Source organism: Microchirus variegatus (genome assembly GCF_963457635.1).
Source record: "Microchirus variegatus genome assembly, chromosome: 8".
NCBI lineage: Eukaryota > Metazoa > Chordata > Actinopteri > Pleuronectiformes > Soleidae > Microchirus > Microchirus variegatus.
In genome coordinates this window covers 15,465,150-15,493,148 of record NC_139809.1, presented here as the reverse complement: position 1 = coordinate 15,493,148, position 27,999 = coordinate 15,465,150, and the positions used below count along the sequence as shown (strand labels likewise).

At 40.9% G+C, this 27,999-nt stretch overlaps 2 protein-coding genes across 2 annotated transcripts; one reads left to right on the top strand and one right to left on the bottom strand.

The window, feature by feature from the left end:
• Positions 1 to 1,872: 1,872 nt before the first annotated feature.
• LOC310930337 (uncharacterized protein) lies at positions 1,873 to 3,221 on the top strand. The gene is made up of 3 exons (XM_083893286.1): positions 1,873 to 2,179; positions 2,749 to 2,854; positions 2,925 to 3,221. Exons 1-3 carry the CDS (start codon positions 2,023 to 2,025, stop codon positions 3,019 to 3,021), a joined length of 360 nt encoding a protein of 119 aa, XP_083749412.1. The 5' UTR covers positions 1,873 to 2,022; the 3' UTR covers positions 3,022 to 3,221.
• Positions 3,222 to 8,689: 5,468 nt separating this feature from the next.
• Positions 8,690 to 26,425, bottom strand: gnrhr4 (gonadotropin releasing hormone receptor 4; the record flags this gene model as incomplete). Its single annotated transcript, XM_083893796.1, has 3 exons — positions 8,690 to 9,156; positions 9,250 to 9,454; positions 25,889 to 26,425. The coding sequence occupies 3 exons, from the start codon at positions 26,423 to 26,425 to the stop codon at positions 8,690 to 8,692; spliced, it is 1,209 nt and encodes a 402-aa protein (XP_083749922.1).
• Positions 26,426 to 27,999: the final 1,574 nt, after the last annotated feature.

Genomic DNA, 27,999 nt, shown 5'->3' with positions numbered 1-27,999 from the left:
GACATGAGTGGACTACAAACACTAGAGTGCACAAATCTGGCGACGAGTGACCGGAGAACCAGGAAATAAGTAGATGTGCTTGATGATTGGATTGGGAGCAGGTGGGCTCCCGTCGCAGGTGAACTGATTGCAAAGGAGGAGATGAGGGCGGAGCATGGCGGAGCATGGCGTCTTCCTTATCACACTTGTACCACTAAGAAAAAAAAGAATAATTACAAATATATATACACAATAACCAAATAACGAAAACAAAGAGACAAAGTGGTATTTTACATATAGTTTGGTTGTTATTGTAGACGTAGCCAAGTCCACGGTGACCAAATGTCCATAAAAGAGTCCTCAATTGTGTTTCCGCTACGATAATTTCCATAATGAACAGCTCATTTACCTTCTTTCAATTAAGTATACGCTACTGCTGTCAAAATGTCCGCTGCATAGTCAGAAAAGTAAAGAAAAAAAGGATTAAATGGGAAGGATGTTTCATCAAAAGAGTACCTCCCACTTTCCAGTGTCTGGAGATCGAGGTAGAACTGGTTTTTGATATTGCTGTCTGAGGGCAGGCAGCAGGAGCTGAGTTGAGTTGATTGATGATCCACAATGGAGAATAATGATGTGGCAGTGGCCTGATGAATGAACCAGTCCTGGAGAGAGTAGTGTCCATTAGACCCCGAAACACACAGCCCCGATGGCAAAGAATAACGACCAACCACATCCTTCAAACTGGCATGTGTCAGGGAGAGAGAATAAAGGGCTGTACCTTCACACGCCACACAAGTAGACCTGATGAGCAATCAGCACACATGTTCAGCCCACACACACAAGAGCAAGTTTAGGAGATTCTGCAAAAGCATTGGCTTTTTATCCACACAGAGCTTTTCAAAAACAGACACCATATACCGTATATAAGCCCAATAAGATACTTTTTATATGCTGTCGCCATCTCCGTCGTTGTCGTCTTCTTCTTCACTCTTAGAAATAAAGGTTCCAAAAGGGTCTTTCTTAAAGGGCTGAGGTTCTACCTGGAACCATTTGCTTCTGAAAAACAGGTTTTTCACGGGTTCTTGGTAACACTAATGGTTCCAGTAAGAACCCTTTTGATACAGGGAACACTTTAAAACCCCCTTTCCTGAATAAAGGGTTTTAAAAGGGTTCTTGGTGGAACCCTCCAAAAGGGTTCCAGGTAGAACCTTTATAAAAAAGGTTCTACTTGGAGCCAAAAGGGTTTCTCCTATGAGGACAAGCCGAAGAACCTTATATGGTTCTACTTAGCACTTTTATTTCTAAGAGTGTTGTGTTTGGGGTTTGTACATAGCTCCACGTCTTCTTCATTTTCTGGTGATCTATCTAGGTGTTGTTAAAGTTCTGTTTCCTTGCAGCGGTTGTTATCTTGTCAACCGGTGATTGCACAGATACTCGGTCCAGATGGCCACTTTATGGTTCTACTGATGATGGAACAGTTAGGTTTTGGTACAGTACGAAACGCATTTTTTTGCGTTTCCGTCAGGAATCCAAACCTTCCATTCTTTGGCACCCTTCCCTTGGAGTACCAGGGTGGACCATCATCAGGGTGGAGGGAGACCCACTCTACCCACAAGAGTCAGCTTATTGGGGCGACAGAAAAACATCACTATATATATCCAATGGAAGTCGAGGAAAACTCCCGCAGTCTATTCTCATACAAGTTTGACAGTCACAAATGGCGCTTTTCCACCGGTCCGACTTTAAACGGCACTGCGCTACACGACACGGTTTAGCGAGTGTTTCCACTAGCGTAGTACCTGGAACTCGGCACTATTTTTAGTACCTGCGGTGGTGAGGTTCCATTCATGGGTGCCGGTACTATGCGCAGGTACTATGCGCTGATTGGTCAAAACTGCCGGCAACTGATTGGCCAAAAGTGTCGTCACTGGGTGCGTCATGAGCGCGACATAAAATACAGGATGCAGGAGTCTATTTCACCATTTTTCAAAAAATAGTAGCGCGCAAATACTTCGACATGGCGACTCTGCATAAGAACACTCCATGGTCCAACGACGAGGTCCAGACTGTCCTGTGTTTAGTCGGAGACGACAAAATACAGAGAGCTGGACGGAGCTGCCCGTAACGAGCAGGTCTTACCGGGAGTCGATGTCCGCTCACGGCGTACACAGCAACTCCAATAACTCCGCACACGCCAACGGTAAGTTTTTTATTTTCAGCCTGAGAGCAACGTTTAACTACTGCTGAGAATAAACTCGCTTAAACAAGACATTATAAAAGTAACATCATGTGTGTCGGTAATCTCTGTCCGTCTGTTTACACGAGACAACGTAGTTGGCTAGCTAGTTAGCAATGTCGCTATTAGGTGCTCAACCTACAACAAAACATTACGTAAACCTGTAAAAGAAACCAGATTTGTACAAGTCATGAATTACACTTACTACCGTGTAACGTTTTGTTTTTACGTGTTAAAACAGACTTGACCAGAATATACAGTATGGGTTCTATATTTACATTATAGACAGAGAATGAGCATCGGATATTATATGTCTATATTACACTTTTGCAAAAAGACAGTATATTGCACATGGGATGAGGAGCGTGGTTATATGTTGTCTACTGAGAGCTAACAGCTGCAGGGAGGAATAAAGGATAATAATAATGATAAAGCTCCTTCATTTAGGGTGTTTCAGTCTGTGGCTGAATATATATATATATATATTGTTATGCATGTAATTACAGCGTATGTATACACTTCTTTTGTTCAAGAATCCCATTCCATATGTGAGGAGTGTTCATCCACCCCAGCAGAGCCATCAGCTGCTTCGTTATCGGGGGCACCAACTTCGCCACAGACCACAGCTCTGTGCAACTGGTAAGAAATAATAAACATGATTTACAGCATTTGTGTATTTCCTTAATAACCCCTTTCTTCTTCTCTATAGTGTTATGGAGGGAAGAGAAAAAGAAGCTCACGGCTGTCCTAGCAGAGCTTCAGGTGGAAGATGTTCAGTAGCAGGAGTGGAACCGGACACAACGTGACCGCCACACCACGGGAGTGCTGCGTTCAACCACGCATTCCTTTGAGTGATTGGGCAGCTTGTCCAGGCAATAGGTGGCAGGAGCATGTGACCTATTTCCTCCCTCCTGTCCTAGGACTCCACCACCTATGTACAGTTTATTTGATTTGCTGTGCACTTTAACTTTGGTTTGCTGTGTTTTTTTGTTTGAATAAACAACAATGTGACTTATGTGATTACGTCATGCGTATTTCTTTTCTTTTTCTTTAATTGTGGCAGCCTTTACAAACACAACGTATACAGACAAAAGGAGACATCTCTGCAGAAAGTACAAACTTTTATTTGTAATTCAGTGAAAAACAGTACAATAATAAAGCATTTTACAAATTCACAAGTGACACATCAGGCCCTCACCTACATCTCTGCCCTCCTCTACACCCTGTGCCACTGCCACCACAGGTTTAACCACTGTAGCTGCTGTGTGTGCATCTCATTCAGTGTCATAGGTCTAACCATGATTTTCACACAGGTTATGCAGAGCACAGCAGGTCACCACCATGGATTTCACCAGCTGGACATCACAGTCATTCCTTTTCAGGAGTGACAGAACCATCTGAAACACACAGGCAGCATGCTTACGTTAATACCAGAATACCAAAAATAGAGATTGCTTTCGGTCATTACTACACTGTACACTTGTACAGTACTATGTAGAAGTCTGAGGCCACCATTAGATTGTTGCTATAATGACAATAGAGGAATCATTATTTTTATTTCACTTTACTGGAACACAATCAGAATATATGTATGCAGTTTTTTGTTGTTTAAAAAAAACATCCTCTACAGGTGTCCAGTATTTAGTGTGATCTACCCTTACACTTGAACAATAACACAACTCTGTTAATACTGGAGTGGAATTAATGTTTCTGGTTCAAGACATGCGTGAGTATTACATACTCAAAAAACAACAGCGTTTCTGCACAGTACTGTATATGAGCTAGTTATCGATAGCAACTATATTTAGCTTACCCTCACTCGTCGTCAAGTAACATCTCCTCTTCAGTTTCATGTTGTATGACTTCCCAAACTTTTCTGTACTCCTCCACAGTATTTCTTCTTGCCGCCTGTAGCTTTTTCTGGCGATCTTCTCTTCTGTGTGTGAACAAATGCCACAGACCGAGCAACAGAACGAGTCCACGTCCGTCATTGTTTATGTGCGTGTGTGTCTCGCGTATAGGACGTCATAGCAGTTTCGCGCAGCCGGGTTGCAGCCGTGTTGTGATAACCACGCCCACGTTGAGAAGGTACGTTCTCTGTAGTGGAAACACAACTAAACCGTGCCGTTTCGTGCCGTGTCGCTCAGTGCCGTGTAGCATAGAGCTAGTGGAAAAGCGCCAAAAGTGAGCAGGAAAAAAGAGCTGCTGGACGTCCTCCTTTGTGGTCTGTTGTGTCACATTTGATTGTCATCGCAACTGTGCAGCGTCACACTGTACCAAGTAAAGGTATGGTTCAAGGTTTACCATTCCAGACAGTACCGTACTGTACAAAACACAGCAAGGCATCGTCCCCAACCATCCAAGGCCTTTGGATGTTTACCAGTTGCCTACCTGTCGAGCATCAGGGCGGTGTGTCACAGGCTTTAGGTGAGGAGGTATAAGCATGTGGATGAGTTGTTGTGAGGGGGGTTCACAGCATTCGTCTGTTTCCAAAGGTCTTCACAGATCATCTGCATTCTACCGGTAGCACAACACTTTCTCGTCCAGGGTAATAATCCACACAGGTACAACTCAGCACTCAAAGAATAGAACCCTCACAAAAAGTTAATGTGAAGAAAAACAGTATCACTTTCCTAAAGTTTTTTTTTTTTTTTTACAAATCTCAGACTTAGGTGTGCTGACATTTGAGTTTCACTGAGTTATTTCTGGACTTTGAAAAACCCTTAGCTGTCACCTGAGGCTGAGCTTATCCCTTTGTCATTTTCAACTTTTGTTTCTGGACAAGAATGAACCCCTGAACTTCTGCTTTTGTGCCATTGTGAGGGGGAAAAGAAGTCATTAAAGTGGCCACAATGAGAATTTTAATATCTTCATTCCTTAGAAGACTCCATTTGCACATGATGGAGTGATAGGATAGAAAGCTTCAAACCCTAGATACTAAACAGACCATTCAGGAAGAATCTGCTAACTTGGCAGTGATAAATATACCGTTCAGTGTCTCGATACATCTTCAGCCATTCAAAGATGCTGGATAATAACTCAGAATATTTTAAATAACTTGGCAGTGCTGACTCATTGTTCCCCCAGCTCTTGAGGCGTTGAAGGAAAAACTATTTTTCAAACAATCACCAAACTTAGTTGACATTTCTAACTACTGCTCTGTGACGGGTTCGTGAGAAACACGTGTTTGGAATACCTCACTAAATTCAATTGCGAAACGCATAGGATTCCTGAGCCTGGAAGGTTTGACCTTCGAGGTGAAAAAAAAATATGTTTTTTTTAATTGCTATTTAACATGAATTAAAATTCATAAATGAAGGATTTCACTGTCACACTGTTTACACTGCAGCCGAGAGGCTCAGTACAGACTGTTTAACATCTGTTCACCAAGTCTGACTCAATCAACAGGGCCTAAGTCTAACATCCTAAATTGTCTATTCTAAGTTTTCATTCATGTGTTGGGTTTCACTTTATAGATAGGAACTCAAATACATATACAGTACTTTAAGAGTAAGTCCATCTTTGGAGCTATAATAGCTTCCACTCTTCTTGGAAGACTTCCCTCAAGATTTTGAAATGTTTCTATGGTGAATTTGTCACAATCTCTGTTCCAGTTCATCCCAAAGGTGCTCGATGGGGCCTTCAGATCCGAGCTAAGTTTGTACGCCAAGTCAAGTTCTTCCACACCAAACTCAAAGTCAATGGATTGGAATATAAAAAAGGGACTTCTCAAACGTCCTCAAACTGTTGCCACAAAGTTGGAAGCATTGTCCAAAAATCTCTTGGTATGCTTAAGTGTTAAGGTTATCCTTCATCGGAGACAAGGGAACTTAGAGCCCAAAGACTCATTGAAACACCTGAAATCAATACTTTACATGTGTTTTCAGATGAATCGCAGATCTATTATACTTGCAGAACTCATCGTGGAAGGTGAGGTATTCCACAAATTGAAGAATCCTCAACAATAACAGCTGCCTCTTTTCTACGTTTAAAAGAACCTTACTGAGCAAATAGCCATGTGTGGATTTGCATATAAACAAACGTGTTTGTCAGGATTATTGGTCAGTGTTTTGGCAGAGTTTTCATGCGTTGGCCCGTCGATTTGGCCTTTGGGGGCGGGTGGAGGCTGACTCTGGATCGCAGCTGTGCCTGGGAAACTAAAAACTAAATTGGCATGCAGCTAATTAAGGTTTTTCATTTTGGTGGTGAACAAAGGAGAAGGCAGTAAAAAATACCGTACAGAGCATTTTAATTCCATTAACTCAGCCGTTTGCAGCTAATGACAGAGGTACAGGAGCTAGGAGAGATGTTTGTGCGTCGCGTGGCGCCATTAAAAAATCAACACAACACAAGTTTACACCACAACTTGCATAACTTGCAGGAAAAAGAACAATATCATGCAAACAAATGCTACTGGTCACTCTTTTAGCACCATGTAAATAGAACAACGTTACTGTTAACTTTACAATATTCATTTAAATCAAGCTTTCATATCACAATAATCAAACACAACAACATAATACGCTAATAACACTAATATTATCAATATTAAATACATTACAGTGAAGCTTCATAGAGCTTTGTCCACACGGTAAACACAGAACAGACCTCAGACGGATTTAGCGGCAGGAATACATTCAATACATATATGATATGATAATATTTATTATTTAAAAGGCTGCCGTGGTCAATGGCGACCATGAGGTAACGGTAAAGATCTTTGCAGTGAAACAGAGCTACAGTGTTTTTTTTTATGCTGCACACGATGCATAACAGACGACCTGTCACTCACAGCAGTTTTTTACGAGCTTAGCAACGAACGAGAACGGGGAAAAAAACGAACAGGGAAACCGTCACGTTTGTTTTTAGTCACAGTCGCCTCGTGTCAAACTGATTGATCACATTAACATAGTTAGCGCTTCGAGAGTTCTTTTCTATTATCATGTTGTGTGAGTGACAGAGATGATTTTAGTCCCTTTTTTTAGCCACTTAACCAACACAAAGGCCTTTAAAATTCCTGTCCAGTGTGTGATTGCAGTGATTTAAAAAAAAAAAAAAAAAAAAATCCTGATGGAAGTGGCTGCATGAAACACCTATAGAGCATTTACTGGTGACATTGAATGCATGTTGCAGCTGAATTTCCCTCACCCTAACCCTTCTATTCAAAGTGTGCAGAGCCTTAAGTTAGCATCAAAACCAACAAGGTTATACTCAGATTGAAAATGAGGATTGGGAGGATTTCATTATATCCATTACTGCAAGACTTCAGTTAATTTAATTTAGGGTTATTCTCAGACACCGTTATTCCAAAACTAAATCTGCAGAGGTCGTTCTGACCCGCCTCTTTTAGATTTGTGAGATTTGGATTTTTGACCACTTGTAAACCTGACCCGAGATGCATTGAGGACGGATTGTTATCCGATCTGCCAAACCACTTCAGGAGGTGGTCGGAGAAGCGTTTCCGCTCCACCCGTAACAACTATGTGAACCATTTCTGGATTACATTGCTAATTTCTGGCTGGTTTTCGCATCTTTAAAAGGGCTTTTTCAGTGGTTTTAGGGTTAGGGTTGGGTTAAGGGTTAGGTATTTAGTCTAGTAAATGTGTATGTGTGTATGATATGTAGCAGCATTATGTAATAAATCTAAAGAAACTGGCCATAAAATCCTCCTTATATGTCACAGAGACTCAGGAATAATGTTCATATAATAAACTGAACTCACCAACAACAACAGAACAGCCAAAATATTTGCATTAAAAATATATATTTTGCAGACCGCAAATCATGTTTATGTTTTGAGATCACGCTTTGGCATGTGGCGCCACCTACCACCGTCTACCCATCATTGCAGTCAGTAGAGTCTCAGCTGCCGAGCAACCACGGGTTGCCAGTTACGTCAGAAAACGAAACCTAAAAGACCTCGGTATTTTGAATTTGAATGTAGTAACCGTTTCTGGCCACATTCTTACATATGGCACCTTTAACCGACTCTGGTGATTTTTAACATTCGGTGTTTCTGTCAAAATCTGACAGCGGCATCCCAGGTGATAGATCATGTGGAGGATAAGCAAAAAAAAAGGGCATAAAGGTACAGTGTGTAAAATCATTCCTCACTTCCAAGTGTGAATGAGAACCTATGTAGCCTTCAGTTAGCATCTTGTGGGCTATTGTAAAAAAAATAATTTCAAGGACCCAGCTCCTGATCTAAATATAAAAGGCTCTTTCTGGTGTTGTGAAAAACAACTATTTATACAATTAAGTGACTGTGTACTAATAAAAATAAAGAGCATAGATATAATTGCTTTCCACATGAACATCATTTCACCTAGATTTTTACACACTGGACCTTTAAAATAGCACTGAGATGCATTCAATTCATCTGACAAATGGCATAGTGTTCTTGTGAATGTGAAGGATTTCAAGAGCAAAAACAATGTAGTATTCATTGCTAATAAATAAAAAAATGAAGGAAAGTTATGTTATTTTGCTCACTGGGATAACTGGCCTTGAGCAATGTTTCGAGGTATTTGTGCTGTGTCCCGCCTCGATGTCTGCACTGTTGACACCTGGGGCATTTTGCCTGTGACACGACAGGTGCGTCAGGTGCAAAAGGCAAGTGTTGTTTTCGACTTCTGTCGGCGTGTTTGAATTCCGGCAGCATCTCCTCATTCGCTGGTTCAGACGAATGGTAAACAAGCCGTAAATGATGGGGTCGAGGCAGGCGTTAAACAGGCCGAAGATGAACAGCATGTGCGTCAGCGAATGGGACACCGTCTCCTCCATTTTCTCGGGAAACAGCCAGTACCACAGGCCCAGCAGGTAGTACGGCGTCCAGCAGATGATGAACGACGTCACAATGACGATGCTCATCTTCAGAGTCCTCATCCGTGCTTTCGGGATGTTGTTGTGGGAGCGGCGGAGGTGAACGTCTCTGGACACAACTGAAGCACAAGAAAACATCTCCATCACACTAGGCTTGTCACACTTACGTGATGTTTTTGCAGGTTTTTTGTGGGGGAGAGAAAAAGACTCACAGTTGCTCCGCGCCATGCGGCTCGATATCTCGATAAAGATTCGCGTGTAGCAGAAGATCATGATCACCAGAGGCAGGAGGAAGAGGCACGCGAAGGTGAACATGTTGTAGAGGGTCTCCTGCCAGTGCTGCGCAAAACTGCCATAGGTGGTGCACTGGGTGAAGTTCTCTGGGACAGTGATGGTCACGTTGTGGAATAGGAACATCTGCGTGAAGAAAGAAGAACAGTTTCTGCTTAGGCCTGGTATTTAGAGTACGAAACCAACGCAAAAGACATGAGCAGGAGACCTAGGGTGAATTCCAATTCCTTGATTAACCCTCAATCTTAACCCTCAATCTCAAAAATGTGCGCTCCCTCTAGTGCAAGTGCTGTCCTGATTCTCAGAAAAATTAAGTTGAGGGCAAGTTTAAGGGCTGTAACTCCCTCAATATTGAGATTTCCCAAGACCACCCTTGGGAGCAAGGGCTACCCAGAATGCATTGCGTGTTTTGCAATAACAAAGATGGCCCCGAAAGCAGCGAAACGAGTACGTTACAAATTAAGTATTTTCTTTGTTAATAGAGATATAAAAATGATGAAAACCATTGTATTATCTTAGTTTAGGCCCATATTATGGATTACTGACGTCATTGTTGCGTAACATTTATTTTTATTTTACGATCTTTTGTCAATAGCCGGCCGGTGCGGACAAGTGATCGTTTGCTTTGGTTTACTTTTCAATAAGCCGTGGTGTGTGGTAACTGTCAGCTGAATATGTCCGTGGTTGTGGTATTTGTATTTGAGTATCATCTTATAACTAACTGACAACCTAATAACTTGACTGACAAACGGATCGTAATAAATAATCCTGACGTGAATGTGTTCTTCTTCTTCTTTTTTGGAGTTGACAGACTGGACACAGCTTTCGCGTTATTCTGCCCCCTACAGTCTGAAGACGTATCTGCATTTAAGGGGTGTCCCATTTCTATGTGACAAAATAACCCTCAACACTTGGTTTTGAGGGCGTTAAGATTAAGGGTTGAGCTTGAGGGTTAAGATAGGAATTGGAATTGGCCATTGAGCATTAATCAGTCCCTACTCTCATCTGTTACGTCTCTGGGTCTTGGGGAAAAGTGCTGCAGCGTGTCATGTTAATGCAAATAAATGGTTTGTGGTTTTGAGGGAGGAAAAAAGATATGTATTTTTTACAGAGGACTTGGCATTTCCTCTCCAAGACAAAAACACAACAGCGAAGGCAAAGACAAGGCAAATATACCCAAAAAATATAAACCAGGTCAAGGGATATAGACATGGGAAACACAATTAATCTGGCAAGAACATATGATGAGTAAATGCACAGGTTGACCTGGTGAGAACAGCAGGGACTGGGGAGTGAGCAGGGTCAGGGAAATGGCGGGAACACTTCACAAAAACAAGGAAGTGGGAAGTGGAAACTAGGATATGTGACCAAAACAAAGCAGGAACTCATCATTTATCTTCAACCACTTTATCGTCCACACATAACATTCAAGCACATTCACACGACTCGAGTCAAAGATTCAGATTCAAAGACTTTTATTGTCAATGCTAATGTTAGCGGTTGCATTTCAAGCTAGATACCTTCAAGAACAAGTCTTAAGATCAAATCATTAGAATGTCTGAAGTCATTGTTCCTCTACGCTCCAGCCGTGGATTAATAAGCTCTGCCACCGTGATGTATGTGTTAATCCCCTGTTGCGTGTTTCTCGGAGGAGGTGAGAAGAAGAGGGGAGGCTTTGAGATAACGTGCAGGTGCAGAGATTTGAATGTGATTACTGATTCATCGCTGGTTGATCTGATGGCAAGCGTAAGATGAATGGCTGAGGTGTTTTAGCGAGAACATCTGCTCTGGAATGTTGTCACAATTTGCGAGATTTGTGACTGTAGGTTTGGTAAAAACCCGCGTTCCAAACCACACAGTCACACATTATGCCACAAAAAACAGCTCGGGTTTATACTGCGTCAAAGGAGATGTTGTTATCTACGTATTTTCCACCACATCTTGATTCTTTAATTTCACTCCTGCACCTGGACATTTTGACTAATAGACACAAACTAACCGACCTGAGCCAGTCAGTACAGATCTACTTTAGAACTTTGATCTGGTATTTACTTTATATATATATATATATACTTTATATATATATATGGATATAGTTTGACAGGGTTCTCTCTCAACCTCCAGGCAAAGTAAAAAACAATACATTTTATTCAATTAAATTTGAACTGACCTACAAATTGATTTCACAATTCTGTGAACTATCCATCATCAATGACATTTTTATGAACACTATGAACAGTCGAGTACAAGGCTCCTGCCCGAAGGTAAACTCTGCATCTATTTGACTTTAAATTAGAGGTCTCAAACTGGCGGCCCTTGGGCCACATGCGGGCCCCCCCAATTGGTTTCATGCTGCCCCCCATTTAATATCAAGTTATAATTAGTCATTTCTGTATATAACTTTTTATTTAGAGATGAAATAAGGTAGTTTTATTGAGAAATTTAGATCATTCCATAATCAAAACAAACACTTTTATTTTGAACATTGTGACATAACTTTTTTTTTAATCCACTCTATATGTACTGGAGATTTTATTCCCTCATATATGGTTTGTTGTTGGACATTTCTTCAGCGAGGTTCAGATCTGATGTCGCGCAAAATCCAGAACACCTATTTTGCAGCGTGCCCACCACTCATGAAACCACTCAACAACCGCTCTGTCCTGTACGTACCAGGACACTTTGAGCTCGGGAACGTGTCATTATAAGACGACGGAGCTCGATCTGAACAATTCATCGGTTCATCCCTCTGAGGCACTTGTGGACCGACCACCTCGCAACGAGCACCAGACACATATGCACTCGCCCACTCACTGAGAACATAACGACAGTGACTCATGTGAACATATCGGTTTGTGTACCCCCACCACCACACACACACACACACACACACATCTCTATAGACTGTCTCAATAGTCTCCATGGTAACCCCAAAATGTGTAGTCACCTTTGTAAAGAGGGGTTAATGGACTGTGCAACCATTCTAAATTATAGTATCTCTATCTGTATGTTACAGTATGCGTCTTATTATACTGTGATAAATAAAGACATTACAGTACCGTTCAAAAGTTTGGGGTCACCAATACAATTTTTTGTTGTGTTTTCCATTAAAACTGACACTTGTATTCATCAAAAGATATTGACACGATAAGAAATAATGATTTTGATTCAAAATAAAAATTTTGTCCTTCAGCAAAACTGTTTTCAGCTGCGCTAACATCATTGCACAAGGGTTTTCAAGGATTTTCTAATCATCCAATAGCCTTCTAAATCCATTAGCAAACACAATGTACCATTAGAACACTGGAAATGGGCCTCTATACACCTATGTACATATTCCATTAAAAACCAGACGTTTGCAGCTAGAATAGTTGTTTACCACATTAACAGAGTGTATTTCTGATTCATTTAATGTTATATTTATTGAAAAAAAAGTACTTTGAGCAGCGGCTTTTCTCTGCCGACCGTGTCTGAGCTCACTTCCTGTTGACTAACTAGTAGATACGTAAGACAACTGCCTTCATGTTTTATGTAGCACAGGTCGACTCTTTCTGGTTCAACCACAGCCATGCCACAGTCTGGTCGCCCTTTTCTCTACGGCGCTCCCCCTACAGGTTTGGAGTATATTAAAAAAGTCACAGCCGAAGCTCCGCCTCGATTACTCATTTGTGCCTTGATCTTACAGCCGGCACCTGACTAGCGTGTATGGGTTTTTACGGCTCGTTGAATGGAGCCAAATCGTTCAGGGAGCTGTTCCTTTCAAAGAGCCTTTAAAAAGACTTGCTCATTATTGTAACTGTATTCATTTTTAAGAGTTACCAGCGACCTTTATCCAGGAAATGTCAAAAGTTCTCAATTATTGTAAACACAATTATGTAAAAACCACGTTGAGCACATCAGCAAACCAAAACAAATAGCACACAACATCTGACAAAAGCTTTTAAGGTTTTGGGTTAACTTGAAAAGACGTTTTGTTTTTTTTCTGGAGGAGAGAAGGACATAAGAAGAGAGGCACTTGAAACCAGTAAAGGTGCTGACCTATGAGAATTAAAAGAAAAATGAAAAGGGCGGTTTTTGAAGAGAGATCTCTCTGTAAAGTTTCCCAGTACCTCCAAGCCTGCCCTCGGGAGGTTTCAAGGTTGAACTCATGAATAAATGAGATATTCTGATAATAATGAACCAGAACCGAGTGCAAAGAAAACCTTTAAGGCTTGTTCCTGCTTTTATTCATTTAACTCTCCTCCACGAAGTGTTATATCTAGGGTTGTATGATACTTATATGTGAAATTTAAATGATCCAAACACACATTTGGATCCTTTTCATGTCACTTTTTTGTCATGAAACTGGACCAAGATTGTGAATTTTACATGAGAGACATTGCTCCTTTTTGTTTGCAGCTGTATACAACATATATATATATATATACACCAACCGTATATGATAGTATACGCACATAGAGGAAGTGTTTGGAAAACACTGTCAGCACAGATGAAATAAAGCATCACTCACTCCATCCAACACTGATGCTGCTGTCATACTCGGAAACCCACTGGAGCTTTGACGCGTACACAATCGCCAACAGAGCAGCATCGACAACATCGTCTGACAGTGGCTCCATGTCGGGATGTGTGTTGCTATGTCAACCGTAACCAATATGCTGCATGACTGCGATGGTGGGAGACGTAGAGAGGAAAAACTTGTTTGTGGAAGTCAACGAAGAGCAGATTTGTTTGTGTTCGAGTTTGACGCAATCATTTAAAGTCCTTTTTACGGTTTCAGTCAAAAACTCAGTCAGTTAGAAAAGTGGTCATGTATACTCGGAATTTGACTACTGTGCTGGGGGTATATATTATAGAATATATTATAGAGCGAAGAGAAGGTATCAGTGGACTCAAAGATGTGCGGCCATCTGCCTAGACAGGTTGGGGTGAAAGGGAAAAATGCGAGACAGAGCAGAGGTGTCTCAAAATCTTAATATTTAACAGCAGGAGTCTGGGGTATTCAGCCATTCACAATCCGGTTTCAGTTTGTGTCAAATGGAGTCTGCGTTGCAGTCATGCAGGAAGTGAACTGAACGATTCTGTGAACGAATCTTTTGAAGGAAATGATTCTAATGATTCAGTTACACCCAAAACAACTGCTTTGCTCGTCACTGGTTTGTGTTGTGTCTAAAAAAAAAAAACGACGTCACGGCCAACATTTAGGATGAGCTACACTGTTAGACATAAGGGTTCCAAGGGTTCTTCTACAAGGGCTGAGGTTCTACCTGGAACCATTTGCTTTGCCGAAGAAAGGGTTCTTGGTAACACTAATGGTTCCAGTAAGAACCATTTTGAACCAGAGAACCCTTTAAAACCCCTTTCCTGAATAAAGGGTTTTAAAAGGGTTCTTGGTGGAACCCTACAAAAGGGTTGCAGGTGGAACCTTTATAAAAAAGGTTCTACCTGGAGCCATAAAGGGTTCTCCTATGAGGACAAGCCGGAGAACCTTATATAGTTCTACTTAGCACTTTTATTTCTAAGAGTGTACAGTAAAGGAAAATGAAGCCTGATCCCAAGCCGAGTAGAGCCGCGTCACCGTTAGCTTATGTACGTACGGTGTCAGTAAGAACAGCACTAATGTACGTACTGCGAGTTTTAAGACCATAAACGTCTTTACAAACTCAATCTGCCTTTTTATGTGCACCTGCTGAGGCTTTAGTGTATATGTTTCATGTGCATCACACATGTATGACACACACACACAGCTATTTACAGTCACTTACATCTTCTTCTTGAGTGAATCTCATCAGATGTGACGCTGTGATGCAAATGCAGCTCGAGCAGCTTCACGCTGTCTGATAAGAGTCAACATAAGTGAGGACTGCGATGCCAACTTTCTGCACCTGCCACACGAGAACACGCGGCCTGTAATTAAAGTTTAGTCCATTAAATTGTCAGAAACATAATTGCGCGCCGATGTGTTTTCTTCCCCCCGCCGCTGAGCGAGGAGGTCAATAACAGAGTTATGTCAACTTATGTGGATCAGTTAACTCTTATTTTGAGTTAGGAGTGAGTGAATTTATGACTCACTCTCTCTGTGTGTGTGTGTGTTGTGTGTGTGTGTGTGTGTGTGTGTGTGTGTGTGTGTGTGTGTGTGTGTGTGTGTGTGTGTGTGTGTGTGTGTGTGTGTGTGTGTGTGTGTGTGTGTGTGTGTGTGTGTGTGTGTGTGTGTGTGTGTGTGTGTGTGTGTGTGTCGATTGATTCAGTTTCGGCACCACCGTGGTGAAGCTTCTTTGGCTTGATCTTACGGTTCTCCTAAGAAGCCAGTTAAGAACGCGTCTGGGAAACACCCGTATCTTAGCGCTCCTTCTTAGCCGTTCCTTCTTAAGAGCCTTCTTAAGTCCTTAAGAAAGATCGAATCTGGGAAACGCAGCCAATATCATCCTTCAATAAGTGAATCAGCCATTTCTGAAAGATAAACTCTTCACAACTTCATTGTTAGCATTTTAATTCAACTTTTCACTTTGTATAAAGGATTTTTTTTTTGGTGGTTGGTTTTCTGAGATAAATTAACCCAGCACGTCTACTTCCACTGATTATGTAAAATATGTAAATAAAAACAAATCTCTTGATTATTCCAGTTACCTCTTTACAGGACCATAATAATATACAACTCCTTATATGGACATCCTGGTGTGTGTGTGTGTTTATAAGTCACATTGTCAGCCATCGTCCTCTTATGTGTTGTCGATTCAAAGTTATGATGAAATGATGAATTTATGATATAAAGTAGCAATAATTGTGCAGAAGTCACAAAATAGACGAGCCAAGTGAACTTTGAACTGTGACATATTTCCAAATTTTGAGTACTTTTTGATCAGGTGTGTTTCTATAGTATTAGAAGTACGCTATCAGATTGTCTAGGTTGTACTCTAAAAAAGGATATAAGACACTGTATAAGGAAAAATCATCGGAAATGCTCTGTGCTCTAAGGTTTAAAAACCTACAAAAAGAATGGATTTGGTTGTGGACATTTGGTTTGTTCAGGTTCTTGAACGCAGCCTAATTAAATTCTATCCATGCGACTCTCGCAGCAGAGATAACATTGTGTGGAGTTCTCATAAGACTTTTACAAGTGTATTAAAAAACTTTATCCGTCCTTTCACTCTCCATTATCAAAGTTCATCCTCGCAGCAAAGGTTTGTGGAATTAAGACGGCATACTTTCAGGATGAGGTGGAAAAAGGCACGTTGCTGTGATGCCGTGAGCCGGTTACTATGGGTTACCGGTGGGAACACAGTACTGTTAGACAGAGAGGGGGGCTCACACTCTCAGAAAGACAACAATATGAGCGACTGTTTTATATATATATTTATATATGAGCCGTAATGTCTTCAAATCTTTCCCAGCTTTGTGTTGCCGGCGTTTCAACAAACCCTGTCTGATAACCTGACTTTATCAAATCCTGAGGGAAATATTGCTCTTTGTCGCCGTCACACACTCCGGATATTCATTTGCAGTCGAGCAGAACAGTCGTGAAAATTGAAAATCGCAGCGTACCGAAAAAATTAAATTTAGAAAGGCTCCAAAACTGTGCCTTAAGTGAATGATTAAACAGCAAAGTCCTGCTATTTCATTATTTTGCAATAGTTGCTCTTTTTATGATTAGATTTTTTGTTCAATACTGGAAGCAAGTAATATATTTTTTTAAAGTTCTCATCATGGCGTTCAAATTTTGTGGTAACGTGACCGTGTTCTATAATTCTTCAAATCCAATAAAACAGAGAATATTGAACAGAGAATTGTGTTTTTGCTTATTTTAACCATAAAAGTGTCAGAAAATAAGTGCTTTTGCCCATTTTTCCAGAATAACTTTCAATATCTGGCAGTTATTTACAGTTTACTGCATGTTTAAATAGTGTATTAACAATTTAAAATGAAGAAAAACAAACAGTTATACCTGAACACCAGCTTTTGCATGTTAAATATGAAATTTAATCTGTATGAAACAAATAACATTCGTTTGAGTCTGAGCCAAAACAAAAATGGAAACTCAAGTAAGTACAGCCATTTTTCCAACTCTTTCTCTGGTGACAAATACGCTGATTCTGGCCCCTTCATGCAACAGCATGGGTGAAATAACCGTAATAACCACACGTAGGCTTTAACGTGCGACTTCTCAGCTTTCAGAAACCGTCGAAATTTTTCCGATAGCACAAACGCTCGTGTTATTACGGTCATTCAAAGTTCCCTTGTGTCGTCGTGCGATACGCTCAGTGTTAAACGCAGTCGTTATTGTATCTTATTATATTTTTATTTGACCCATTTCCATATAAAAGTGTTCTTTGTTGCTGTCCTTATTTGAGGAGCAAATAATAAAAACGTGTACTCGCATGTGAGACCTTGTTCAGTGGTTTCTGTGCCACGTTGCTAATCAAGGGTCAGCGACTCTTGCTATGACCCTGCTGTGCGACCACTCATAATTATAACATTGGCACTCAGTAGAATTCTCTTTAGCCAATCAGCCGTCAACACAGCGTGAAATCTCCCGCCGCCGCGTTAATTGTTCTTTCCTTGAAAAAAGACTTCACCCGGGTGTATGTTTACATGCACCGTTTAACTGAGCTTAGTCTGACTAAGACAGGCAATCGGACTACTTGTCCAGTTTGAGTATACGTGCGGTACACGTGGCCGCGTACGTCTGACTCCGCCTCTGTAGGTCTCCTTCTACTTCTTCCGGGTCAAAAGACCAGGAAGGAAATTTAATTGCATGCCCAGAACACCAAAGTCCAACTCCAGTCCAACTCCAGTCCGACTAAGAGGTGTAAATTAACTAGGGTATGTAAAAATAATAATAATAATGACCTTTTGGACCCTTCCAGAAACGTCGTTTACAAGAGCGTTACATGAGTTCACATCGATGCTCCCTGAACCTCTGCTCCATCATTTAATCAGGTGTTACATCAATGGCTTTTGCAATAAAAACTGAAGAAAGAAAATGATGTCACCGACAGTTTTAACATGAATAGATTGGCTGCTGCAGACGTGTCCAGGACGACCCTAACGCCTCTCATCTAACGTTAGCTCAGCTCGGCTCCCTCAGCTCTGTCAGCCACAGATAAGCGTGACACAGAATGACAGATGTCAGGCTTCAGATACACATGAAACACAGCAGGAGTCATTAAGACTGAACTGTGTACTCTCTCGTCTCCAACAACATCAACAGCCAGGTCTCTTTTCTTTCCTGTCACTTGTTGCAAGCATGTGAATCTCTCTCTCTGTAAGGAAATGTAGCTCGTTTTTATATAAAGGCGTCGTCACTATGTGCAGCATAAGTCCTTCATCTGCACAGGTGCTTTGGACAGTTAGAATTCTGACAAAAGTGAATTCAGACAGAATTCTGTGTAAGAATTCTGAGGTTTAAGTCTGGATTCAGGGAATAAAGACAGAATTCTGAGATTAAAGTCAAGAATTCTGAGAAAAAAGTTCTAATTCTGAGATTAAAGTCATAATTCTGAGAAAAAAAAGTCAAGAATTCTGAGATTAAAGCCAATAATTTTGAGATTAAAGTCAGAATTCTGAGATTAAAGTCAAGAATTCTGAAATTAAAGCCAGAATTCAGAGATTTAAGTCAGAATTCAGAGATTCAAGTCAGAATTCAGAGATTCAAGTCAGAATTCTTAGATTTGAGTGAGAATTCTGAGAGAAAAGTCAAGAATTCTGAGATTAAAGTCAAGAATTTTGAGATTAGTCAGAATTCTGAGATTAAAGTAGAAAATTCTGAGATTAAAATCAGAATGCTGAGGGAAAATGTCAGAATTCTTAAATTTAAGTCAGAATTCTGAGGTTAGAGTGCGATTTCTGAGAAGAAAAGACAGAATTCTGTCAAGGAACCATATGGTGCCTTCATGGATCTTGATTTTCTACATTCAAATTCTGGAAAAACACTCTGGGGTTGAAATATGTAAATTATCTCAGTGAGTTTCCCTGTAAAAGGGTTCATATGAAGGGAAAGTGATGCTAGCTGTATTAAAAAAAATAATAATAATCTTTCACATCATGAACTGAAACAACAGCATAGTCGAAAAAAAAAAATTCTGCTTATTATTTCCGAAGCTTTTCCTCATTTCCTACCAGTGAATGAAAGGAGTTTTTTCTTTCTGAATCAAATCAACAGACGTACGTATGTGTAATATGTGCTTTTCATGTGAGAGGTTTGTCATCTCTCGCTCTTTCCCTCCCTTATTTCACACAGTTGTAGCAGCTGACTTTTTCACAGCACGGCAGGCGTTCAAAATAATCACTAAGACACAACCTCTGGGTAAAGAAGATTATTGACACAATTATCTCTTTTATGACGGAGCAGTGACGTAAGTGACTCTCCTAATACGGAGTTCTTACAGAGAAGCTTGTGTGTGTGTGTGAACGTGACTAAAAATGATAGTAAACCTGGTAGAAATTCAAGAATAATCTTGAGTTTGTACCTAAATAGATGTGTTTGTGCCGCTTCGCATTGAATGTTCTTGTTTGTCAATCGTGCGTGTGTGCGTGTGTGCGTGTGTGCGTTTGGCTGTCGACCTGCCCAGGTGTGCAGGCAGCGAAATGCCCGGGAATGATCAAGAGATCATTCCCGGGCATATCGGAGTCTTTTTATCCCCGGTTGTGTTTAATTATTTTTATCACCTGTTGGGGGGAAACTCTGCCACGTTAACCTTTCATTGTGTGAGCTAATCTTTGCCTCCAAGGAGGAGGAGGAGGATTCCCATTTGGCTTTTTTATTCTAATTGTCACATTTCAACATAAATGAGGAAGAAAATGGGGGGGAAAATGTGTCTTTAACAAAAAATACAGAAGCAAAGAAGCAGGAGGATACCTAAAAGACACACCAGGAAAAGCAGCAGCAGCAGGGAAGCGACAAAGAAGTGCACAAAACACAACACAACACAACAGACGGACCAACAGAGACGAAAGATGATATAACGCCGGATAGATTTGTGCCATTTCTTAAAAATGCACCGTTATTCGTTCTCAGAAATGTGATTTTGTACCAAATTAAATTGATCGATTGTTATCCTACATAGCAACAGAACGTGACCTCACAGTCAACCACTGACAGCCATTTCTGCCAAGTCTGTGTGATTCCTCTGAATTCTGAGATTAGAGTCATAATCCTGAGAGAAAAGGTTAGAATTCTGAGACAAAAACAGACTAAATCAAAAATGTAACTTCAGAAAATGCTCCACGTTCCTCATCTTGGCGCTGGTCGCAGCGGATCATCTGAGATTTTGCTTGAATAATAATAATAATTATGACTTTATTCTCATAATATTACAAATTTATACTCAAACGGTTGAAGAAAATGTCTTCAGTTTGGCCCTAATACTATAGTAATCTGAGATTTAAATCAGCATTGTCAGAGAAAAAAAATGTCTGAATTCTGAAATTAAAGTCCAAATTCTGAGGGAAAAAAGTCAAGAATTCTGAGAAAAAAATCAGACTTTTTTCGGGCCACATGTGGCTCTAATACTCTTCCGTATATATAAATATATAATGTTATATCATAAAAAATGTTATCTCCTATTTTTGCCAAACAAATAACAGAATTTAGATTTCATGCGTCTGCCTCACACTCCAGGCAAGAGCAATCGATCTCTCACATGTTCTTCAGGCAAATAATGAGTCGTAAGCAACCTTGTGATGGTATGAGCATGAGTACGGTTGTGCTGCTTCCTCACAGAGTGGAAAATAATCCTTAAACTGGGATTGCAAGTGGTGTGTAGGTGTGTCAATGTTCTCGACTGGAAAAAAAAAGCAATTCACCTTTATCACCCGCGTGCAGCACAACAGTTAACAGACATCTGCTCCATTTTAAATCAATCTCACTGTTGCAGTTGCACTTTCCCTTCTTTGATTCCTCTGCTGATGAAAGTGCCAGCAAACTGAGATGTGAGAGGATTTACCAACATCAGCCTTCACGCTGAGAGAGAAGCCAAACACGGTGGCAGTTTTGAAAGAAAAAAAAAGATGTGAGTGGCACAAACATTTGGTGTTTTTTTAACGCTCTGTTATTATACCCTCCGATCCAAAAAAGAAAAGTGAACCCTGAAAAGAAATCTCCTCCACCTTCAAACACTGCTGCAGTCGCACAGCATCACTGCCTCAAATGGAAAAACAGCAATATCAAAAGTAGTGACACTATATGATAGGGATGTAATAACTAATCTATCATTAAAGCTCACATAGAGTGGTCCTGCTGCACATATATGTGAGTTATGGAGGTCTACTTTCATACATTAACTTGTTTTTACGGTCAAAAACCTCCTAGGTGCTGTAAACGAGTCGATAGAAATCTCTCCTCACTGAAGCTCTCCTCAGCTGCGATATTTCAGACTCAACTCTCACACCCAGAAGACAGAATGTGTTGTGATTGCCCAGCCAGCGTAGAGCTTTCCCAACTGTCTTGTGATAGGCCAATACCCGGAAGTGAGTGAGTGGGTGTGATAATCAGCACACCCACTCTCAGCAGCTCCCCCCTCTGGAACGGTCGATGCACTGTTACTCATTATCAAAACATTGTTTTAACAGTGTTTAAAAATAGCTTCGTCACTCTCTCCGCCACAGTCCCTTTTACGACTTTGACCCGGAGTCAAGGGTCAAAGGACCCAAAACAAAGTTTTTGATGTCTCTCAGTTTGAGTCAAATGTGAATTACACATGTCAAGTCCCGTAGCTCTCTTTCGGCGCGCTAGCCAAGACGCACCATTTGACATCACGGATATCGTTAACGTCCTGCAAAAGCAGTAGGGGTCGGGGAAAAAAATCATTTCACATTGGAATCGCGATTCTAATTATCCACGATTCTGAATCGATTCATCAACTTCAACAATTTCAACAATCGTTCAACAACGATTTTAAAAAATAAAATAAAATAAAATGAAAGTTTCTATTTTGAAAAACCACACAAAACACCAGTTTGTATTATTTGTGTACAGTTTATTTTTGTAACTTATGGGAGAAAAAGGCAGCTAGCCTAAGCTTTTATTTATGCAAGTTATTTTTTTGTACAAGTAAAAAAAAGGATGTTTTTATTTGTTTTGAATACAGGGTATCAGCAGGGTCTTAAAAAGTCTTAAATCCAATAAATTGAATTTAAGGCCTTAAAATGTCTTAAATTCTCCTAAAATCTCATAAAAGGTCTTAAATACAATTTTGAAGGGTCTTAAAAATATAGTTTTACATTACTTTTATTTAAAACATGCATAAACTTTACTCTCGCTTTGAAATGTTTCTATTTTTGAGGATGCGATAACATTTATAACTACAACACGGAACTAAAGTAGTCCACCTGTGCTGCCCGGTGACAATTTATCGAGCACCACTAGCTAGTGTGCTGTGCGCGCGCCACGGTGTGTGACAGCTTAGCATAGCAGCGGAGAAAACCTAATGAAAGCCCACAGCGAAGCCGAATTGCTTGCATAAGATGGGTAAGTGCAAGTTCAACAATTTATGGCTCTAAATTTAAGCCTTTTGTACTTTTTTTTACCAGTATGGATTTGAAATGGGTCTTAAATTGTATTCATTATGGTCTTAAAAAAGTCTTAAAAAGTATTAAATTTGACTTGTTGATACCTGTAGAGACCCTGTGAATGAATAAATGTTAACTTTTGTCTCAGGTTTGCCTTTGTGTGATCACATTATCTTATTGTTTTGATGCCATAATTTGCCTTAACACACTATGCATTGTATCAATTTTTGAATCGAGAATCGTTTGAATCAAATCGTGACCCTAAGAATCGGAATCAAATCGACTCGTGAGCCACCCAAAGATTCACATCCATACAAAGCAGTTGCTGATAATTAAAGTTTTACAGTTCAGGTGTTGTCAAAGTTGCAAAGAGTATCCCAATTTAAGATGGCTGACTAACTAGCTAGCTAGCTAGCTTTAGCGGTGGCAAAGACAACATTGGTCGTTGTGACTGTGACGTATGAATCATTCAGTCTACGTCTGTTCATGTACCGTTCATTTCTCCCCCTCATTCAAAATGTCAATGGAACTAAATGGCATAAAAATAACAAACCCGTGGAGAACAAGAGCGGCAAACACTGAGAACTTGACCCACACACACAGAACATTCATCCACCACCAATGAATAAGAATAATAATAATTGTATTTCCATGACCTGGAGCTGATTAAAAAGGCAGAACTAATGAAGCAGGAAGCAGCACAGCACAGATACTAAATGTGCTATGTTCGCAGTGTAGATTAAAAACAACACTCGGGGAGGAAGTGGCTCAGCTCAGCGGGCGACACGGACGCAGCGGGGTTACATGATGACTACAGTCTTAATTGTGTCTGTGTGTGTGTGAGTGTGAGACCATATAGAAAAACTGCCTCAAGGAAGTCAATCAGTAGTCAGGAAGTAGGGCCGTAGCTATGGGGGGGGGGCCTGGGGGCCAATGAGCGTCCAGTCTGGTCAAGAGGGGGCCGATTTGCAATATGAGCTTAAAATGATTACACAGTAAAGATTCCCATGGTGATATTTCGCAGAATTTCAAAGTAAAAGCGCCTGGTTTTTGATGACGTGTACTTGCAGTTTAACGACATATATTTATGATGCAAAATAAATCTATGAATATCAAAAACAGAGAAAATAAATCTAAAATTAACAGCATAGACAGCTGTAATTGTAGCTTGTAGGCTTTTCTAAACAAGTGCTTAATAATGTCATTTAATGTTGAAGGCAATACATTTAATCATGAGATAATAACAACCGAATGTCTTATTATTACTAGTGGTTGGCACGTTAACGCTAACGCACATTAACACATGACGCGTTACCATGACGACTGACCAGAAAAAGACTCGCGTGACGTCCCCATTGTTAAAAGGAGTCTCTTTTTTAATTAAAGCTAAAACAGAGGCACACATACGCAGTAAACTAACGTACGCTAAAATCATGCTAACCCAGCTAAAGGCGCTAACCCAGCTAAAGGAGCTAACTGGTAAACGGTGCCTGGACTCCGGTGCTGCGGCACGTTAACATGACGCCACAAGCGTTTTTTCGGTCAGTTGTTAGGGAAACGCGTCACGTTAACGGAGCTAATGCCATTAACGCGTTAGCGCGCCCCGCACTAATTATAACTATTTACAAAAAATACTGTTTAAACACATGATATTAATTGGTGGGCCGCATGTAATCGATTGGGGGGGGGGCCATATGTGGCCCACGGGCCGCCAGTTTGACACCCCTGCTTTAGATGATCCACGATGACGCCACAGCAGGCGAGATAACCTCTCATATTAAAGTGAAACGTCTTACGTTAAGCCACAATAATACAACAACACAACAACATCATAAGATCAACAGAAGATACATGATAGGGCCATTACTTAAGAGTAGAAACCAACAAGTCTGACCTAATTATGGCACAAAAACTATTATTGCAGTTTATTTTATTTATATCCTACATTTCTTTTAAGCCTATAAGGGGATTAAATAAACACATAAGATAAAGACAAGGATGGAGTGAAAGTCGCTCACAGGATAAAAGATAAAGAGGAGAGGACAGAAGAACCAAGAACTTGTAAAACACAGTGGTGTAAATAAGTCGAGCAAAGCCAGATATGGACTTTTCAAAGGAGGCAGATTAAGATCATCCTCCATACTTCACACACATAGTGAGATTAGATTAAGATGGAGCAGGAGATTATAGGTGACTCTAATTATGATTATTATTTTGTTACCCTGGGCACAGCAGCCCCGTGACCCTCCTGTGGAGGATAAAGCAGTAGCTCATGGATGGGTTTTGTTACCAGAGGCGCAGCTTGTGAACAGGCAAGGCAGGCAACTGCTTGGGGCCCCGAGCCGATAGGGCCCCGAGTCGATAGGGCCACCCCCCCCCGCCCCCCCGACACTCGGGGCCTGAGGGCTGTTTTTAGTGAAATGTGCAGTGACCAGCCGCCTCTCCGTCCCCCTTAAAAAACAATGGGCGATTTGCAATGACATCTCAGTAGTAAACCTCCCTAAAGGGGCCCCACCTCACTTTAACCTGTGTGAAGTTATCGTTCTGCAAGTTGGAAAATGAAGAGGATTATTTACAGTGTAATGCATATCTTTTTTACTCAGTTTATATATGTGTTTTTTTCAGTTATTTTCAGTATTTTATTGTTCTATATATTTATATTGTTTTATAATGTGGGTTCTTTACAGTGTAATGTATTTTTTTTACTATGTTTATATAATTTTTTTTAAAGCTATTTACAGTATTTTATTGTTCTTTACATTTATATTTTCACATACTTTTTAATTACAAGGTTTTTCCATGTTATTTAATTCATTTTGAAAAATATATTTTGAAGTCATACATTTTTCGATTATTTGTAACATAACGGTGATGAACACTGGCCCCCTGGGAAATTCTGCCTAGGGCCCCTACAGACTCTAGAATCGCCTCTGTTTGTTACCCGTGTATAAACGGTACCACCAGAGGAAGCTGTCGTACCACTATTGATACACGCACCACAGTTTGAGAACCTAAATAGAAAATGTTGTCAAAACTTTTTTTTGTTTTCCTGACCTGAGGCAGAGCCAGGATGACGCTCATGGTCCACGCCACGCTCAGCATGATCTTGCTCCTCCTCTTGGCCTCGCTGATGCCCAGCGGGTTGAGGATGGCGGACTGCCGGTCCAGGCTGATGACCACGGTCATGAAGGCGCACGAGTACATCGCCACCAGCTTCATGAACATCAGCAGGCGGCACGCGACGTCGCCCGCCTGCCACTGCACCGTGATGTTCCACGCGGCGTCCACGGGCATCACGATGAACGTGACCAGCAGGTCCGCCACCGTCAGGTTCATGATGAGGATGCGCACGTGGGACTTGCGCTTGCCGCCGTTGCTGGCCGCCCACAGCACCGCCAGGTTGCACACGGCGGACACGGCGCACAGGGTGAAGGTGATGATGACGCGCGCTTTGGCCGCCGTGGAGAACGTGGGCAGCTGGAGCGTGTCCCCGTCCGCGCTCGTGTTGCACGCGGCAGTGGCGGCTGCTGCGGCGGCGGCGGCTCCGTGGCAGCTGCCGTTCACTGACGGATCCGTGAGTTTGTGGAACATGATGGAAGAAGTCCGAGCGATGCGCAAAAACACGGCTACTCCTGGACTGCGTAAAGCTTCATATCCAGTTCCAGCGTGGGATTTTTCTTACCTGTGAAAACTGAGAACAAAGAGTTTGTCAGATTTTTATTGCTCGACTTCTGTGCCAGAAGAAGCTGACGCGCGTAAAAACGCACCCAAGACAGAGAATCCAGCGCGCACGCACCTTTTAATTTAAACTTAGGTTAGATATATATATATATTAAACAAATGAAATGAACTCATAATTAACTTAATAATAATATGAATCATATAGAAGGTCAGGCAATATCCTCATCTCCACGGAGACGCAAGGGAAAGAAATGAGAAAACACACATCCAGATGTAAAAATAGCTCACCTGTAAATGTGAGCTGATGAGCGCAGATGGAGATGTCACTCAGACTCTCTCTGCTGCTGCAGCTGTTGCTTCTGTCTCCTCCGCTCTGACGCGCAAAAGGCGATTTGATTTGATCAATCTTTCCTGCAAGAACCGTCACCACCACATCCTCCACCACCACCTCCACCTCCTCCTCTTAATGCAAATCTCCCTGTTCTAGCAGCAATGAAGGATCGTCTTATCCCCAAATTAATCTTGAGAAAAAAAGAAGAGAAAAATCCACATGGAGCAGCAGCAGAGGGAAATGAAAACCTATCATCAAAAATACTGTGGAAAAAAAGGGGGGAGGGAAGCACTTTTCCTTTCAGGTACTGTCTATAAGTGTGCGCACTTATTCTAAAAGTTTTTAAAGGTGCATTATGTAATAAATCTAAATCAACTGGCCATAAAATCCTCCTAATATGTCACAGAGATTCAGTAATAATGTTCATATAACAAACTGAACTCACCAACAACAACAGTACAGACAAAATATTTGCATTAAAAAAAATATTTTGCAGACTGCAAATCATGTTTATGTTTTGAAATCATGTTTTGGCATGTGGCGCCACCTACCGCCGTCTACCAATCATTGCAGTCAGTAGAGTCTCAACTGCCGATCAACCACGGGTTGCCAGTTACGTCAGAAAACGAAACCTAAAAGACCTCTGTATTTTTTATTTTGAATGTAGTAACTGTTTTTGGTCGCATTCTTACATATGGCACCTTTAAGACAGTTCTTTCCTGCACTAATAATAATAATAATAATAATAATAATAATAATGATTATAAATGAATTTCAACCTGATTTCAGACTCTGATTTCTACAGCAATGACGTAAAAGCACTTGTGTGGTTCTCAAACATCTGAGGAAATATTGCCAACATTCAAAACGCATCTAAATATATCAAGTCGATTTTTCCTCCAAGTCCCACCAGAGAAAACCGGCACCACTGGTGGGCCATGTGCCCCAGTTTGAGAATCATGGACTTCTGGTGTAATGTATAAAACACAAAATGTAAAAATTTTATATTTTGACACCCGCACACACACGAACAGCAGACATAAATCACAAATCTGCGAGGAAAATTCCTTACTTTTTCCCCTCCATTAACTTTTACTGTGACAAAGACGGATCTTTTGTTCTTTTCTGTGAGGAGCTTTTGTTCCTGATGCAA